At 40.6% G+C, this 19,835-nt stretch overlaps 1 protein-coding gene across 1 annotated transcript; it reads right to left on the bottom strand.

The window, feature by feature from the left end:
• Positions 1-545: 545 nt before the first annotated feature.
• Positions 546-19,552, bottom strand: Dipk2a (divergent protein kinase domain 2A). Its single transcript, XM_008827515.2, has 3 exons — positions 18,649-19,552; positions 6,516-6,819; positions 546-3,340 (listed from the first exon to the last, which is right to left on the bottom strand). Exons 1-3 carry the CDS (start codon positions 19,303-19,305, stop codon positions 3,009-3,011), a joined length of 1,293 nt encoding a protein of 430 aa, XP_008825737.1. The 5' UTR covers positions 19,306-19,552; the 3' UTR covers positions 546-3,008.
• Between the last annotated feature and the right edge of the window lie 283 nt (positions 19,553-19,835).

The raw sequence follows: 19,835 nt of genomic DNA, 5'->3' as shown, positions 1-19,835 counted from the left end.
TCATCAACTTTCTTGTTCATTAAATTACTCCATCTATTCAGCCTGTGGTTCAAAATTTCTATAGTTGAATCTGGAGTTTTTTATGAAAAACTTTCCTGTTTTGGTGATTGATACTGAGGGTACTATTGCTTTTTGTTATTTTTTGTTTTGCTAGTGTTTTGGTTTTGCTGGAAAGAACATACCTAATGTATACACATGAACCAAATGATATGGCTTAGTTTGCTTCAAAGTACACTGGGACAGTAGGCTTGGGTAGGGATGAAGCAAGCTTGGCAATGCTGATAACCATGGAAGGCAGCTTAATGCTTTTATAGTGCTGTTCATTATATAACTGTCTTACATACATTTGAAAATTCCTAAGATTTTTTTTCCAATCTTTGTAGTAAGTTTAAGAAGTCACTATTACAGAAAAATAAAACATCTACCTTAAACTCAATTTACACCCAACCAAAAAGTTTCCAAAAATTATAAGGAAAGTGCATGGGGGGGGGGCAGGAAGGGACTATTTTTTACTCAAGAAAAATCTGAATAAAGAGTCTGAAAAGTATGGTTCTTAAAGTATTCTTTATTAAGATCATTAAAAGTTGCAGAAACAACTTTATATTATAAAGGCACAGGGAGACAGTTCTGATAAAATATTCAAATTAAACGGTAACTTACAGTACAAAAGACAATTTTAATGCACATACAAACCCCAAATGTTTGATTCAAAAATATTTTACTGCGTCTATTAATGGGCAATGATTAAAAATATAAATCGCTGCTGTATAATAAATATCTGATAGTGAACATCTTGATAGCAAAGTGAACAAAATATTTATTGCTTTTCACATATGTATTTTTCCCTGTAATTTTAAATTCCTAATTCTTTTACTAGTGTTTCCTCAGTCTTCTCCAAAGGTAAAAGAAATTCCACATCATCTCTCAGGGGAATGGTAGTTATACCCGAAGCAGCCATCAATCCTCACTTCCTCTTCTGCAATTGCCAGCCACAATCACACACCCAAACATAAGATGATTTTTGCTAAACCACAGGGCTCCTCTGTGAGTGCCAGTGGATGGTTTGTTATGAACACACAGGAAATATAAAAGGCGTTGTTTTGAAATTATCTTTTTATTGTAGCTTTGAGTAAGCAGCAAGTGAGTGCTGGAAGAGTGATATATATATATTTTTAATACTCTCCTCAAAAATTTTCCAAAGTTGTAGAAAGTTAGGCTTAGCAAAATCTTCAGCACTTAAAATGTTTCAGAGAGCTATGCAATATACTGATGTATAAAAATGAACATAAAGCAATCTATTTTATAATGGAGACCTATTACTCTTTTCCTTCCAGCTATTAAACTCAGATTAACTGTACTGGCATCGTCCTCCTCCTTTGTAAAACAAACTAATTTAAGATGATACAAATAGAATTATCATAATAATGACAAAGTTTCAAAGTGTCATCCTAATTAATGCTACTTGAACCTAAGAAATACCTAATTATTTAATAAAGTTACCTAACCATGACATGTCCAGATGGTATATAGCAGCTACTAATGTGCCTGGCACAGAGTTGATGCTCAATAAATACTTGCTGAATGGATGAAAGGGACAGACTTGGCTTTGGTTGTGCATGTTTTAATCACTTTCTGATTTAGATAAGGTCAGTGTAGAACTAACTACTGCACGCTACCCCAAACACTACTGCAAACAAAAGTAGCAATTTCTAACAGAAAAATATTGCCTGTGCTAGTGATAGCGAACTTTACATATAAAGATTTTTAAATAGACCACAAATTTTACAACATTTGTTAATTTTTATTCACATACTTAAATTTGATGCTCTGATGTTCAGCAAGCCCTGGTAGGCAGACTAGCTAACTGCTTTACAGGAAAAATTATTAGCTATCAATGAGTAAAAGGTCCTGGTGCCTGATCAAATTCCAACAATGGTTACCATGTTAACTTTGGGAAACTATCAGTGAATAAAGAGCAGAATATCTTTACATTACACAGTTTTGAAAGCAGTAGTCAAGATTAACAGATAAACAGGTACATTTTAATTTAATAATGACAGCCAAAGTACTGAAGTAGAATAGGAAGGTGATCAATTCTATTTTCAATTCTAAATAGAGGACTATGTGTAGTATTTCTTTGGCATATGCATTACTGTCTTGGACTAGTTAGCATTTAAAAAATATTGAGTTATATTGTTTTGTCAGCCAAAATTACCATCGGAGTGTAGACTACTAGAATGCTCTTTTTAAAGCCTTTCAGCAAAAGATGCAGTGACGTTTTGCAGCATATGCTGAACCTCGTGTTCAGTGTATACGTGTAAGCACTGAGGGATACAACTTTTAAATAACTGGAAATGATATCATGCAATGGAGAAACACAGAAGGTGGGGGGATAAATTATTTACATAATGAAATACTCATCTTTTTGTAAAAACACAGAAAACTTGGGAATCCTGCCCTAACGGTAAATATGTACCGCATAGCACTGAATGAAAACTAGTTATATTAAAATTTAAGCAAACATCTACAGTAACCTGAATGTGTAAAATTTTTTAAATGGAAAATGATTCTACACATCTGAAGGAAAAGGTGGCCTATAAAACAGGCCAATCTAACTTGACATTCAAAGTAAATGCAAGAGATTCACAAAATCATGATAGCAATGCAAACTAAGTTCCAAGTACCCTTTGATACACAGCCATGTAACTATCAGACTCCTTTCCGATAGCATAACATATCGTCAATCTGCTCAGGCACGGGAAGGGGGAAAGCAGTCAATGCTATCTCAAGTCTCCAAAGTACAAGAACATACTTATATGCAGAAGCATCATGTGAACTTTGAAGTACAGTAATGTCTTGTTTTGATGGATGTGAATGTGAGATCTATCAGCACAAGATCATTATCCTCTGAATGTAGTACTTCCAAATTTTGTCTTTCCAGATAGCTTTTGGTGGTTTAGTTTTGCCAGTGCGATTTCAGTGGAAAAAAAAAAAAAAGTCAGCATAGACTACCTCACATTGTTACTCAATTGTGCTAGATACTCGCGCAGTTCTTTTGCAGCCTGGAATCTACCGTAGCGCTTCTTGGGATTGGCGCACTCATCCAGCAAGGCCTCCAGTCGGCCATCTTTGGCAATTTCACTTGGTGGATCATGAAGGAGCCCTCCGGAAGTGCCACGCCAGGTGGCATGTCTAGATAAGAGGTTCTGACAAACAGCATAATAATTGTGGTCCACAGTGACACGAGCACAGAGAATCTCTTTTGAAAATGATAAGCAAGCCTCCTTATCACAATCATCAAATTTGCTTTCATACCATACATCCCAGTTTTCAGGTTTATCTGTGAAAGGACAGAGAAAAATTTATTTGAATAAAAAATTTCTCCAAATAGAATACTCAACAATAAATACATACTATTTGTTCTATACTTTTATGCTTTTAAATGTATAAATTTAAGTGTTTCAATATATTGACTCATATAAACATACTGAGACCATCAATAAGAATCAAACAAGGTCCTTTCCATTTTATAGGTTTTGTCTACTGATTTTTCTATCTTCCAGAGAAAGGATCAAAAATGTGACTTGATGCTACAGGACTGGAGAGGATGCAGCACTTCTACATCAAGCGGCAGAAAGCTGAGGAGGAACATCTGACTCTAGATTTTCAAAGAGGACAAGCCTGAAGAAACGAAACACTGTAGTCCCCGGACACAGTATCTGCAGACATGCACTTAAGGGCTTGATCCACCTGCACAGACAATGAGACTGCGGCGAGGGCACCTGCAGGACCCTGCTCGGGAACAAGCAAGGCTAAAGAAACAAATTGGAACTGGTATGATCATTTGTTTCTTAGAAAGTTAACTTTGGGTTAAAGACAGGAGGAATTAAGATGATCACAGTGGGCCTGCAAGATGGCCCGCCGTTGGTAAACCCCAAGACCCATATGGTGGAAGGGGAGAACAGAATCCCACAAGTTGTCTTCTGGCCTCACACACACACACACACACACACACACACACACACACACACACACACACACACGAGCGCACGCAAAAGCAGGTCCAGAAAGAAAAGTCAGACTGGAGAAACATTTGATGATAAAGGGAAGGACACTGGTGAGTTGCCAAAGCAAACCCTCAACCCCTCAACTGCCCTATGAAGAAAACAGTAAGGTCATTTAGTATCAAGGACAGAGAAGAGGGTGAGTGACTAGATAAAGCCTAGGTCTGGAGGGACCTACCAGGAGAAGCTAAGAAGCACTGGGCAGAGAAAAAGCACTGGAGCGCACTGAATGAAGTGCAAACACATACAGGGCACGTGCACGTGGCTGAGCCTCTCTAAGGCCAGGACTTAGTTAATAAAACTAACAACTATTTGAGGGATGTCTGCGTAAAATGAAATACAAAATGTTTTCTAAGCAATGGAATAGACATTTTTAAAGTTTGGAAAGACAACACAACTCTATGAATTCACTAAACACTACTAAACTGTAAGAAAAGCACGACATACAATCCTACAACCTTCACAAAAACTATGAAGAGGTAAAGGGAACCAGGACCCTCAGCAGGTCATTCACTCACTGTGGGAGGACTCATGGCAAGTCAAGAAATAGTCAGAAAAGAGATTGGTGAGCACAGAATCCGAACAAGGTAGTGAGAAAATCAAGTGCTTAACAGGACCACACTAAGATCACATACAGAGCAGTAAACATACAGCCGCCACCTTAAATTGACAATTTCTTCAATTAATCAAAACTTCCTCGTATTCCTTATGTGAGAAGAGGAAGACATGGGATTAAAAAAAATGTAAGATCCTCACCAAGAAGCAACAATTCTTGGGTTCCTTTATTTGGCTGTGACAAGGTCTCAAGGTAGCCAAGGCTGGTCTGGAACTCTGGTGTGAATCCTAAACTGGCCTCAAACTTGTGATCCCCTGGCCTCCTCCCCCTCTAGTGTGCTGGGATTACAGGCATGTGCCCTATGCCTGGTTTCCGTTTGATTTCTTTTTCTAACCGTATTACTTCTAGAACATAAGACTTTACCTATCCTTGACCCTTTAAAATTCCTATGGTATTTAAATTTCAAAATACTTTAGATACTCTGCCTACATATCATGTGGGGAACTCACAAAAAATGGAGAGTAAAGCTTGGAGATGTAATAGTCATATTCAACTAAGGTTAGATCTGCAGTGTTAGAAATCACCCAAGTTAAAATAAAGCAAAACCATCTCTATAGGGACCTCAGAGAACAAAGAGCACAGAATGAGGCTATAGAGGCCCTACAGAGCAATGAAGCTTCCAACAGGGCTACAGTCTGATAACCTCTGACAAAAGAAACCTAACTCTGAAGCAGACTAAACCAGGGCTCCTCGACTTTTCCTACACACAACACACAACCTCTTTGCTAGAGAAATGTTTACACAACTCTGAACAAACATCATAAAGAAATTTATTCTAAAACAATTCTTTGGTATACACAGTCTTATCATTTATTAAAGATGAAAACAAGCTCTCACACTAATGAGATGGATATGATTTTTTTACAGAAGAAGTAACGTAGTTGAATGTCTGACACTGCAGGACACAGAGCATCTTCCAGTTTGCAGAACTGGTTGATATTTAGATTGTATAATAGTTGATGTTAAGGACACTGCTGTGTATAAATATAGTAGATGGTAGAAGTGTGTTTAGAGCCATTTCAGAAACTGTTGGCAATTCTGTCCTAATCCCAAGCCAAAATTCACTAAATGATTTCTTATGAAACTCAAGCCAGCAACTCAAATAGCAATTTTTAAAATCAAACATTCTAATACAATATAGTCCAAAGATATACTAATTTGATTCTTCATGCTGAGGAATGACTGCAGGAAAATAGCAAGTCTGTTTTCTACAATCCAGTCATGTTTCTATACTTTTAAAGTACAACAGAAACATTGCAATGTGTAAGCTACAACAGTCTCAGATCTGAGCTGAGGTGTTCCAGATAGCACTGGCTGGCATGTGATATGATGGCATGTCCACTGCACAACACACAGGGTACGTGTTCAGGGCCAAGGCTGCAGTGAGGTCACATCACATCACATGAACAGTGCTGACAGAAACACTCCAGCTTCATCATGTGCTTAATTTTTGAATTAGTTTTGGTTGCTGGAGAGGATAGACCCCTTTCACTGCTGATACTTTTTTTTTCCCCCCCCACAGTCACCAGATTTAATTATGTATCCTTTGTGGGGTTTTGAACCAAGTCAAGAAGCTGTGTCCTAAACCAACATGCAAAGACATGTGTATACATACACACAGAGTATGTTTGCACTCATTTAAACATAAGGATATTTTACTAGATATGGAGAAACTCTAAGAATACAAGTATAAATAATATTTTCTGATACTGGTTATACAAAACAAAATGACATAAAGATGCCATCTCAGAAAGGAACAAGATCTGTTTCGCATAAGCATTATTTTAACATAGAAAACATACAAAAAGCAAATCAGAACAACATTATATACTCACTTTGTCTAATTAACCTTTTGTCAGCAACTAAGACATTTTCTGCATCCACAATGATTACTTTCCCATCTCGAGGACCAACTGCAAAATTGTCAAAGCTGACATCCAGGAGGTAGAGTGCAAATTCAAAGTCATTGTTTGTAAGCTGTTCTGCTATTTCCATTAGCTGCCACGCCAGGTCCACTCTTTTCTCCCAAGGTGCATTAAAGTAACTCCACAGCTCCTCTCCAACGTAGTTTACAGCCACCATTCTTCCACAAGCTCCAAGATATTTTGCAAATGGCCAACCTTCATCAGATGGGAAACTCTACAAAAGAATTACCTTAATATTACAAGGGAATCTGACAAAGACATCCCAGGTCATCCCCAGGTTCCCCCATCAGAGACTTCTACCAGGAACAGTTTAAAAGGGAGAAACTTCATCTTTTCCCTAACTCATACCATTACTATGGACCTGGAAAAAAATGTAAAGAACTTTATACTTCACATTTAAAATATTTGACAGGGCTTGCTTATCAAAACCTCAAACTAATGTTATCAATACAGCAAGAGACACTGTTGTTACTGTCAGTTCTAAAAATATTTATACTTTCCATTATCTTTTTGACGTAAATTCAAGCAATTGATTATTTCTTTTGAATGGACAGAATGCAAATCTACTAACCACCAATTACTTGCCTGGTGACAAGATACTGCACTGTTGGTAATGAAAATGAACTAGACAGTCTTTGCATAGCCACAGGTTTTTACTTTAGAAGAACGGACACCGAACAAATCACTGAGCATGGTGTCCGTTACTAAAGTGTGATACAGGTCCCAGCATTTGCTGGGCAGCAACTAGTCCAGAAGCAGTTAAGAGGATTCAAGGAAGGACTGTGGGGCTTTAAACACATACCCAAAGGCTGGGGAAAGCACAAACTGACCCCATCAACAACCTCAGTTCTAACCATCTCTGTCTCCAGTTAAGTCCTGTTTTTCTTTCTATCTTGGCCCAGTCTCAGAATTATTTTCTCACATTAGTGAGGTTCTCTGGTGGGCTTTTTAATTACTGGGAACACCATCATTCTGAATCAAAAGAAATGTCTTCTATAACCATAAACAAGACATTTTTTGCATTAGTAAACTTGATCTCCCGCTCCAACTCAGGCTCCAACTCACGGTCCTGTCGGTGCCAGGCAGGCACTCTACTTGCTGAGCTACATCTCTGTACTACCAAAGATAATCTACTGCTAACACGTGCCATTACAAAATAAACTTGAGGGAAACAAAAGCATGGCAAGAGTTATTTTAAGCCTCACATATAAGACCTCAAGACCAGAGGCTTGAGCCACTCTCGCACTTCCAAGATGATACTTAACACAAGCACTAAAGGAGTAAGGGAGTAAAGGTGAACCAGGAAAACTGTAAAGTGTGACCTTAAAACACTGCAGAGAACCAATGCGGCCTACTTCTGGACTGAAAACCAACCTACACACATTTCAACAGCCAGAAATGTGGCTCTGCTTGCATCTGTTAAGAAAACAGGCAATATTAATTTTATCTTAAGCTTTAATTGTCAAAACAGAGTATCTCTACTCTGTTCAAAATTTTTATACTAAAACAAAACAGACCTTTAGGACTAAACCACACATAATTCCCAATCCTCACTTTGCTTCCTTTTAAGTTTGTAAGTGTACAACTATACTTTCCTTGGTATACAACTTTTTCTTTTTAAATTTAGTATTTTGTGACAAAACACTAATTATATGAAAAGACACCATGAATCTTTAACTACACTAAATAAAAGGATTCACTTTTAGCTCAGACATAATAGGTACTGATTCTTTAGAAATTAGAGGAAAGCATGTTTTTTTGTTTTGTTCTGTTTTGAGGAGGTTGGGGAGGGCATGCTTTTCATTCCTGAAAGAATTCTTTCTTCTTGGCACTTGAAAAGTGTGACAGACTGCTCATGTTGAATGGACAGTGTAGAATCTGTATACAAACCACAACATGATTTTCAACTTTTCTCTCAATTTAAAACATCTCACGACCTTATGTTTTTGTTAGACAAATGTTTACAAAAGATTTAACTATTTCCCAGACACTATGTATAAAGATCATGGTATAAAGTGAAACAATAGAAGTCAGTAAATGAGAAATTATATTACTTTTGTCATGTAAAAAGTCAAACAGGAAACACTTCCATACGATATATTATTCACATCCCATACTGCAGGACAGATACAAACATATCTGTGTGAAAATAAAACGGTCAGGTCATTGCACAATAGGAGAAGGGGAGCTCTGTCAGCATGTGCAAATGTACAGATGTTGTCTTGTTTTGGAGCCTTTCCAACTGGCAAAGGCAGTGACATCTACACTTCCTTACCAAGTCCCTCCTACAAGAAGTCAAAAATAGATGAAGAGATGTCAAGCTGAACAACCTTTATGTTAACAGTGACTTCTGACAGTTCTAACCAGAACCCTATGCCACGCTAGAACACCACCACAGCTGTCTTGTGCACTTTTACCTAACCTTTTAGAAAACCTGTTACAGATGAAGTCACACTATTTACTCTTATGACTATTTTTCGTTGTATAATTAAAATGGTCAAGACTTCGTTAATGAGGACAGAATTGTACTGAACACATCGTAGTACAAAAATAATGCTTGGGGAAGCCAAAATATTTGTAACTGCATTTAAAGCAAATCTGGCTTAAAATCAAATTATCATGGCCAAGCAGAGTCTAAGAAAGAAATTTTAATTCATTAAAGCTTGGATTTGATAAATACACGAAGTAATCTTAAAAACAACATCTTTCTGATTAGCAAACTCTTACAGGGTAGAAAGCACAGAACCAGGAGCTGTTTACCATAGAGGCCTGCGTTTTCTTAAAAATCTGAAAATCAGATATTCAAATTGTCTAGAGCAACCAGAGTTCCACATAATCTGAAGTAATATGATTATTTTATTGGACTATTTACAACTGAAAGAATATGCAAATATTTCCAAGTGAAGGAGTGAGTCTTTAAACTTAGATCAGTATCAATTCTAGTTCTATGAGAGGCATCCAACTTAGGTTTTCAAAACGTTTAGCCAGATTTTAATGTCATAAAGCATAATGTATAAAAAATTATTAAAGTAAATCCTAGTTAAGATCTCACAAGGACATAAAATAGTTATAAAACTACTTATTTTTCTCCCAGTGTACTTTAAAAAATTAAGTTACTGACAACACAAAGACAACTCTACAACCACAGAATAGCAATATAAACATAAAAATTGAAAACAGAATCTGGGCTGGCATGCAGCTCAGTGATAGTAGCAGTTGCATAGAATGTGTGAGGTTGGGGGGGGAGCAGGAAGGAGAGGGGAGGGAGGGAGAGAGAGAGAATGGGGAGGGGGAAGAGAGGAGAGTGAAAAGGGGGAGGGGGTGAGGGGGGAAGGGGAGGGGGTAGAAGAGTAGCAGAGAGAGGGAGACACAAATAGATTAATTAGATGGAATTAATCTAAACATGGTTAACTGCTAAAAATCTAAATATTATAAATGCCTTAATTATTAACTTGAAACATAAAATACTGTGATGAAGCATAACAGAAACTATTATGTCTAGGCTTTTTTACTTGGGGGCAATGAACTCATAAGCTATGTGAATATCATCAAACTCAAATGATGCTAGCAAGAATATCAGATGCACCGATAGTATCTAAAAGCCAGAGATTCAGAAACGAAAGCAAGGTCTACCTATGAACAACTATAGAGTTAATATACAATTTACAAGTCAGTATCATGGAAGGATTAGAAAATTTAGATACGTTACACTTTTCAGAGTATAGTATATAATCTTCAACAAGATTTCTACATTTAAAGAAGAGCCTGTGTAAGTAGAATATTGGACTTGAAATTCTAAGGCTAGATTCACAGGCTCACTTCAACCTCTACCTCTCACCAACTGAACACGTTGTTCCCTCTCCAGTCTCCAACACCTCAAGCCATGTCCTTCAATCATCTCACTGTAGTTTCATGAGCTGCTCCATTACGAAGAATACTTTCTTACTTTACCATAAACCTGGAATATACTTACTGCCTCATCCTCAGTCTGTCTAGTAATATACTCATGCATTATTTTTGCAACATAACTTTGCTTGTGGACTGCTGCTATGCATTAATAGCATGTGCATGATGCTAAGTTTCCAAAATCTGAGCAAACTCCTAACCAAATGAATAGTAGACTGAAAAGTGGAAGCAATTCTCCTTGAATCTATTCTGACTTTGCAAACAGAACTGACCTGACTTTGCCTTTTACTGGCAAATTAACTGTGCTGATGAGTCTAAATTAGATTTACTATTCAGGTAAACAAATCTGTATTTCTTCGAATTCATGTTTCTATCTACTGAACATTATAATACAATTATTCGGTTGTGGTTTGGGGAATGCAGGTTAATTAGGCATCTGGAATTTGCTTTGTGCATGTACCACATTTTTGTCTTACAGTCTCAACACCTCCTAACAGCACATTTTTGGAAAATGTGATAACAAATCTGTATAGTTCATAATAAATTAAAAGAAGTGAATACTTTCTAAATTAAATTCACAAAGTACACAGCACTTTTCCCTTTAATTCTTTGATTGTCTGATGAATATGATGGTACAAATATTCCAGTTTTATAAAGGTAGAAAGCAGAGCTCTCAAGGGATCCACTACTTTGCCATGAATGACAAGAAACTGACTGATTAAAGTAAGATAAACTCTGGAAATGCCTGCGTTCTATTACCTTTTCTCCTATGCAACCAAAGTTAGTTTCCTACACTAAATTTAAAAACACAAATTCCTTTCATGTAAGAAACACAATAGTTTATAATAATCATGAGTTCACAGCATTCCATGGAAAGATGCACAACTGCAAATCGTCTAAAAAGACAAAATGACTACACAAGAGTTGCCATACCACATTTGACTTTTTTTTAAAGGAGGAAATTTCTAATAATAAACTAACTTCAAAAACGTCCATTTCTAATCAAACACCGCCTAAAGTTTTACTATATAGCATTTCAGCACAGAAATACAAATTTTAAACAAGAAAATTTTGAGAAAGTATTATAAAAAGCATAGAAAATGTTTAAAGGTTCAATTTAAATTTTAAAATTATTTTAAAAGGCCAAATTTGAATGAAATCCTATTGTGGTAATACATGTTGTAACAGCTGTTCATAGAGATTAGTCAACTGTGCTGTGCTGGTGACAGACTAATGTGTTCACAGTTTTGTGAACTGTCTGGAGGGAGGATAGAGTAAGGTTACTAGGATGATTTAATGATTCCCTAATTTTTGGTATAATTTCTCAAAGATCACAGCTTCTTAATTTATATTTTGAGGTAGTAACCAAAATCTATCACAAGCACTGCAGAAGCTCAATGAAGTCAAGTCTCAGGATATGTCCCATTTACCATGAAGTAATTTTCTGAATACCATTTTCCACCCACCTAAAATTCCAAAAACATTAAGCAATGCCTTGAAAATAGCAAGGTTGTGTTATTCTGAACATCATGTCAAACAGCTGTATTCAAAACTGGAGACCAGTGTCAATGTTACCTTACATTCTTTAGTCAAAAAAGTCCTAACTTCCCTCATTCCTTTAAACAGCATTCCTGAAGGGCAGCAGGACACCTGCTCGCTGTCTCTCTTGATTACTTCATGTCTTGTGTTGGTTTAGAGAGTAGTGTTCTGGTTGTTGTCTTCAATTTAAGATAAAACAAAACTCTCAGTGTCCCCATTTCTTCCCTGTGCTTTCACATCGGGAAGGGTGGGCAGTGGTTGCTCAGGTTCCAACATTATTTTTCCCTATCCAACAGCAAGTCTTAGCTATTTCTCTAACCTATGTTAGACATGACTGCTTTGCTAGAAGTTTCACTTCACTGTTTCTCATAAGACACCTTTCATTCTGATCCAGACCACCAAGATCTCTTCCACAAATTAGTTTGAAGCCTCCCTTCCTGACTTTTCTCTTTCTCCTTACAATTTATTCTCTAAAACCACTTCTACTATTTTCTACTGCCTCAAAAAAAAGTCTTAGCTCGTCCAGGAGAGGGGCCCTTCACACTGTACTTCAGGATCTCTTCCTGCTCTCATGGGGGATCGTACTTGGGGCCCTTTCTTATCACCAGAAATCTTCCTTGTCCATTTCACAGTATGTAAAATCCAAAATTACCTTGTTCTTGATTGCTGCCTACGCTTAATGCTCCAGAAAACAATGGCTGCACAACCTGGACACTGAGCTGCCTTCTTTACTGTACCCCAAAGGTGTGCAGACCAGACGCTGGCACTATTCGGCAATGTCAGGAACCCAGATGTAACCTCTATTTTTCTATCATTTGTTAATGCATTAAACAAAATTATTACATTATAATTGACGATTTATGGAGAAAATAAATTATTTTCTTTGCATTTCTAAATCCTCTACTAATCCTTTTTCCTTCCTATACTACTCATTCTACTCATGTTACATCAGATGGAACAAATCTCCAACCCCCCTTTACAAGACTATTCCTAGCAAACTAGGCCCTGAATTAATAGCTACAGAGTTGTGTATCAATAAATAAAAAGGTGACAGACTATCTATTAGAGTAAAATTCATATACTTCTACGATATAAGGTACCAAAGAACCTTCCAACAAGTATAGCTGTCTACAGACTGAATTTGCAGAGTATTGTAAAGGCTTCATATTCACAAAGATATTTTATATATATTACTTGAATAAACACAGCTCCTTTTATCTTTAAAACAATCCTGTTAGGGACATGTTACCATTCTCATTCTTTTCTGACTGAATCTCAGGATCTGGAACATTGAGTGGTTTGCTCCATGTCATAGAATAACTATGCTCTTGCAGAATAGAAATTGGACACAATTTCAGTGCAGACCCCATCACTTCTGCCACCCACCATCCCAAAACTGGCAAAATTCCCTACCATTCAGCATTCAGGCCCAGCCCAGAGAGACCGTACAGTCTATAGGACACACTCAGGTATCCCAACCTCAAATGCTTAGGTAGTCTCTCCAAGCTTTCAGTCCAAATGAATAAACAAATTCAGTTATTTTAACTCTAAGCCTAACGAGCTCCCAAGTATTTTGCCGATAATTTATTAGCAGCCTGCAAACTGTGTAAAAGAATTTAATATGTAATTTATAAAACTTTCCAAAGGCCAGAATTGGTGGCACATGACTATAATTCCAGCACTTGGGAGGTAGGACAGGAGGATCAGGAGTTCGAGGGCAGGCTAGGCTACATGAGACCCTGCTTAAATAAATACATAACAGGTAAGTAAAATAAAGCTTTCCAGGATTTATTACTAGGATGAGTAACTACCCTTATCTTAGACTCACAATTTTTACTCTTAACGTATTTCCAAACCATTTACAATTCATTGTATGTGTCAGAAAAATGCAAGCTTTTATGTTCCAAGGCTCTCATTATTTTAATATACAGGTAATGACTGCAAAGTACAAAAATAAAAAGTCAGCACTCTATGAGGTCCTAATAGCGATGACAGGGACACAGGATAGAGCCACAAGCCAGGAAAACTGAACAAAACTCAGTTTGACAGTCCCCTGGGAAACTAACCAGCCACCATGACCAGAAAGTGCAACCCTCACAAACAGCAGTATCAAGAAGCAGCAGAAATACTAAGTGACATTTTCTTAAGGGTGAGTATGCTTCATTGGCCTTCCTAAAAACAAAAGTCTCCCTTCTTTTCTGGATTTGATGTATGCAAATTTGTACATGAAACCCCAAATGAAAAAAATGGAAAAAGCACACAGAAGACTCAAAAGCTTATGAACTCATTAAGACAAACGGTGCTGGGCTCCATCCTGCGGGAGGAAACGATGCAGAGCTGTGATCCTAGCACTGGAGGCTGAGCACCAAAATAAGCATCAGCCTGGCATGTGTTCTGAGCCCTAACTCCATGAATGCTGTTATTAAATCAGTTGTGAAAGGGAGAAAATGAAGGAGGTTCCATAAACTACTGCTTGACGATCTCTAAAGTAGAAAACGTCCTCTCTAGGCACTACCGCTGCATAAGATGTTTGATGCCTGATCTCCCGTCCTTAAAGGAAGGGCTTTTGTTTGGGTGTAATCTGACTTCAAGTGTGTAAAAATTTAGGGATATTGGTTTAAAAAAAAAAAAAAAAAAAAGCCTGAAAGATTATTTGTCCTGGTCTCAAACTCACTAGACCTAGTACCCAAAGCTTAATTAAATCCATTAATTAAAGCCAAACTCAGAAAACAACAAAATCCAAATTTCTCAAGTCAAAAATTTGAGTCAGTCCCCAGGATATTAGGGCAAAGGAAAAGGACCTAACCCTATAGACTTGACTAACAGGGAAGTACGTGAGTCACATAAAAAGTGCTGATCAAGAGCCAGGCCCACCTTTAATCCCAGCACTCAGGAGGCAGAGGCAGGAGGATCTCTGGGAGATGGAGGCCAGCCTGGTCTACATATCAAATTTCAGGCAAGCTCTGGCCACAGGCTGATACAACAGCAAAAAAATTCCAATTCACTTCTTAGTATAAGCTATTGTTAAGGCAAAAACACCAAAGTTCTCTATTAAACTTCATCCCTTATGAAAGAATGGAGGAAATCAGCATAAACAAGGAACAGTTCACAACCAGTTTCCATCAGGTAAAGACCATTCATACGCCAAATGAGTTTCCAAAGAGTTGGCCAATAGCACAACTGATCAAAGTTACTGTTTCTTCCTTATTGTAAGGTTCATTCAGCGCTGACACCTACACAAATACTCTGCATTTGCCAATTACAAGAAGTGAAATGAAGACTTAAAAGCCACAGCTAAATGATTGCACACTATAACAATTAAGTCCTGTAAAAACTACGATTCATAAAACGGAAGGCAAATGAAGCTAGCTCTGCCAGTGTAATAGTAAAGCAAATTCTCAGCTCTGCCCTAAAACAACCAAAGCTTTTTCCAGTCTCTATGCCTGAGACCATCCCATTGCCAGCTCTAGGGCATCCAACAGCAAGTGGGCTTCCAGAAATTCAGACAGCCCCACCCCCTCCCTCCGTAAGTGCAAGAACAGGTAAGTAAGCAGATACACTAACAGAAAATGTACCAGTAAAACAACTGCCAATTACTATGACACTTCAATTTTTTAGTGATCAAAAACTGCTGTTACACAATACAAAAATCAACAAAGCTCTCTCCCAGTCCTCCACCCTCCACAGCACTACCACCTTACTTGGCATTAAAACACACTTCTTGGTAAGTGAGAATATGAAGAGGAAAAGACAATCTCTGAGAAGATAAAGATACCAGCATGTCTTGTTCTTGATGCTTTTCAAGAGATTAATTCCATGGCTGGCTCTTTCCTAAGAGCTACATAAGCTGCTAAAAGCTGGTAAAACCAGGAACTAAGAACAGTTGCACACCCACACAGCTTCAGCTTCGCACTGGGACACCACAATCTAGCCTAACATAGGAATGTGAGCGTACCCTCCACAGTACCTTTCACTTCTATTTTCAAAGCGTAATAGAAGTTTTAATTTTTGCTGTTTCTTAAATTTGAAGAGGCCAATGAGCTAAATTCCTGTGTATTTTTCATTTCTCTTACTATCTTAACAAAGGAGCATTTAAAAACATTTTCTTATAAGCATTATTATTATATGGAACCTTCGTGAAGAACAGTTTGATAAAGTTAGTTCAAAAGGGTTTTCCCCCAAAACTCTGGACAATAGAAAATAAGAAAAACCTAGTTTGTCATCAAGCATCCAAAAAATCGTTAAGTGGCTCCCTCTCCTGGAAAAAAAAAAATGGTGAGCTAATCCTTAGGCAGTGAAACACTAGCACCCTAAAAACACCTTTTAAATGACATGAAGCAAAAATGCACATCAGTAGAGAGGCAAATTTAAGTGAACTTTTCTATCAATATCAGTAACAATATTACCAAAACAGCTGGTTTTATACAAACGTTATATACTAAAAATGTACAGTTTGCCTAGCTAACAAAAAGCAATAAACATCATGATTCAGGTTGCCTGTCCTTTGGAGTGATGCTATCCATCATCAATCATCAATCACATTGCATATACTTTCAAACTCACCACCAAAGACAGAAAGTCACAACTCTAGGAAGACCTATTTTAGATTGAAAAAAAAAAATGACAATATTGCTGGAAGCAGAAATGCCAAAATGCGTTTCACAGTACGCCTCATCTGGAAAGTATTGATACTAAACCTGGAAACCAGGCTGTCTAAATGAAGACAAGCTTTTCCACTGCCAGTCTACAAGACTCATCTGTTCTCTCACATACTGTCCTGTACTCTTTAGGATTCCGTGACCTAGAGCAATTTTTTCACTATCTCAAATCAGCTGAGAAAATTGTGGATTATTTGAAAATGTTATCACTAAAGATGAAAAGTGTGAAGACAGAACAATATAAACACACCTGATTATCTCAACTATAAAACAAATGGAAAATGCCAAGAGAAAGTCAAAGAATAAAGGTTCCTGATCGGCAGATTTGCCTTGGGTACAGCACTATCAGAAGTTTCTCAAAATCAGGCCCAATCCTGTTTATAAAGAAAAACAATGTTTTTAAGCTATTTGCCCAAATGTTAGCTGTTCCTAATACACTAATACTCAGAATCACCTAATAAAACATCTTTCAATAGGCAGCTAGTAAGGTAAATACAAGAAATGTACATCCCTGAGCTCCTTGCTAAATTTCTGGGCCCCAGAGACTTTGATGATCGCCTTAGTCAACACACTGCTAAAGCCCTCTTCAGGAACCCAGCTTGCTGATATAAATAGAGCTTTAAAAGGAAAAAAAAAAAGTTTCCAGTGTGTATACTTCATACATATGGACTCAACCTTTAGAGAACTACTAGTCTGAGAACTACTGAATAAATAATTCCTCAAGATAAGTGAACACAGAACAGAAGCATTTCATGAACAATCTCAATTTTAATTCACATCCTTACAGCATCTTAAATCTTACCACTACCCACATTAAAATTTTGTTTGACAAAAAATTTGTGTTAAGATTATTTGGCTGAACTCATCAAAGCTGGTTTCTCCTGGCTAAGACGGTGAAAAACTCAAAAAACAAAACCTATATAAATTCTATACATTGCTATTCAAACATTTTGGATTTATCTGCAAAAAAACGCGGTTCAATCCCCAGCCATTAGCTGCATTCCTCGGGAGAAAGGGTTGACTATATCTCAGTCAGTTGTGATGAATTTTTGATCATTTTCCCCAGGACTTGACATGCCGCTGAAGCGTTAACTTTTCCTGCAGTTATCAAGAGGGATCGCACCCCCATGTGCAATCACTGTCAGAGACAGGCCACTAAGAGCCAAGAGCCGGGGGGCCACGCAGAAACCAAACTACTTCAAAGGTACACAGGGTTTGTGTTGCTTTTCCTTCCTGCTGCAAAACGGTCCAGGGATTCCGTCCTACTCCCCTAAAAGGTTCGTTTATTTTAAAGAGTGAGAAGCAAGCCAGTGAGTGAGTTGGGCCAAGGCCAGAATCCCTTTCCCCACCCCCGGCTCTGGCCTCACACTCTATCTTCTTCCTTAGCCAGATGAACAGGGCCGGTCACAGGATCTGGGTGAAAACGGCCGTCTCGGCCTTTGGCCTTCGCAGCCCCAATCCAACTATCTCACTTTGCCTGTTTCCGGGCTTCTAGTCTCTCCGGAGCTCGACTCACCCGCGAACCCTCCTCTCCGACCCCCGTCCCGTCCTCGGATCCGATCTCCCCACGACCGGTCCCCGAAGGAGCCCAGTGACTACCAAGTAGATGGGCTGAGAAACACAACAAAGACGGACCCGGGGCCGGAGTCAAGCCACCACGAGGGTCAGCGTGGGCCGGGGCGGGAGTGAGAGCGGTGCCAGGGGAAGGGCCGGGGGCGGCCGGGGCCTCGCTAGCGCGCGGGGGGCACCGCAGCGGGAGGGCGGAAGGAAAGTCACGAGAGGGACGTTTCGAGAGCGCGGGGGACGCACTCCCTCTGGCGTTGAGGAACCGATGCCCGGCGTCGGGACCCACGGGACGGTCCCCGACCAGCCCCGCCGGCCGCAGCCAGTGCCCGGCGTCCGGGAGCAGAGCGGTCCGCGGTCCGCAGCCCCGCGCCTACCTGTAGCACCAGCGGCTCGGGGTTGAAGGCCAGCGTGAGCAGCAGCTGCATGCGCTCCGAGTCCTTGAGGTTGCGCAGCAGGAAGCTGCCCGAGTCCTTGGTCTCGGCGTAGCGGCGCACCAGGCGGTCCAGCAGGCGCTGCGACGGGCAGTGCACCAGGTCGGACCAGCCCTCCACCGCCTCGGGCGTGAGCAGCCGCACGTCGCCGTTGAGACGCGCGAACTCGGTGCGGGGCATGGCCTGCAGCAGGTCGCAGCGCGGCCGGCCGGTGGCCCGCTTGCAGATGCTCTGGTCGAGCTGCGCCAGCTCGCGCTGCGAGCCCAGGCGCTTGAGCACCACGCGGCGGCGGCCGCCCTCGCGGGGCTCGCCGTACTGTGCGAAGTACACGTTCTTGACGTTGAGGAAGTCCAGCAGGCGCAGGCGGCCCCACGCCTCGAAGCCCACCTGGCCGTTGAGGAAGCGGCGGCACCAGCTCGTGCCGAAGCAAGCCGGGCACTTATTGAGCTGCAGGAAGCGCCGGTCGGTGAGCTCGTTGCGCTGCCAGGAGGCGAGCAGCGACGGCGAGTGCAGCAGCATCAGCACCAACAGGCTGCCCAGCGCCACCAGCTTCAGCGAGCGGGACAGGCGGCCCAGCTTCGGGGGCACCAGGCGCCACATGCCGCCCGCGCGCCCGGCAGGCCGAGCGCAGCCCCGGGCCGCCCCACCGCGCCGAGGCCGGGAGAGCGCGGGGTGGGAGGGACGCGCCGGCGCGGAGCCCGCGAGCGGGAAGGCGCCGGCCGAGCGGGCTGCGACTTCTCCACAACTCTCGGGCTCCCTCCTCTGAGCTCCCCGCCCTCCGACTCCGGCGGCGCCTCCTCCTCGCCGGCCAAGTTATAGCAGAGCGGGCGGGGGAGGGAGCGCGCGGCCACGCGCACGCGCACTCCCGCCCGCGGCTCCTGAGCTGCGGCGGCTGGTGGCGGGGAACGGCGCGCGCGGAGAGGCGACGCGGGGCGGGGCGCGGGAAGGTCGCAGACGCTCAGAGTGCAGGACGGAGGGAAGGATGCGGTGCCCGCGGTCCCGCCCCGCCAGCCCAGGTTCCACGCACGGGCGCAGCCGAGCGAGGGGCGGGGCCGAGGGCGGGGCGAGCGCGCCGCCGGGAACCGTAGGCGCGGGCTCGCGGGGCTGCCGGGGAGGCGGAGCCCGAGTAC

This window comes from Nannospalax galili, unplaced genomic scaffold (assembly GCF_000622305.1).
Source record: "Nannospalax galili isolate Female #2095 unplaced genomic scaffold, S.galili_v1.0 scaffold352, whole genome shotgun sequence".
NCBI classification, from domain to species: Eukaryota; Metazoa; Chordata; class Mammalia; order Rodentia; family Spalacidae; genus Nannospalax; species Nannospalax galili.
This window is presented reverse-complemented; position numbering and strand designations above follow the sequence as displayed.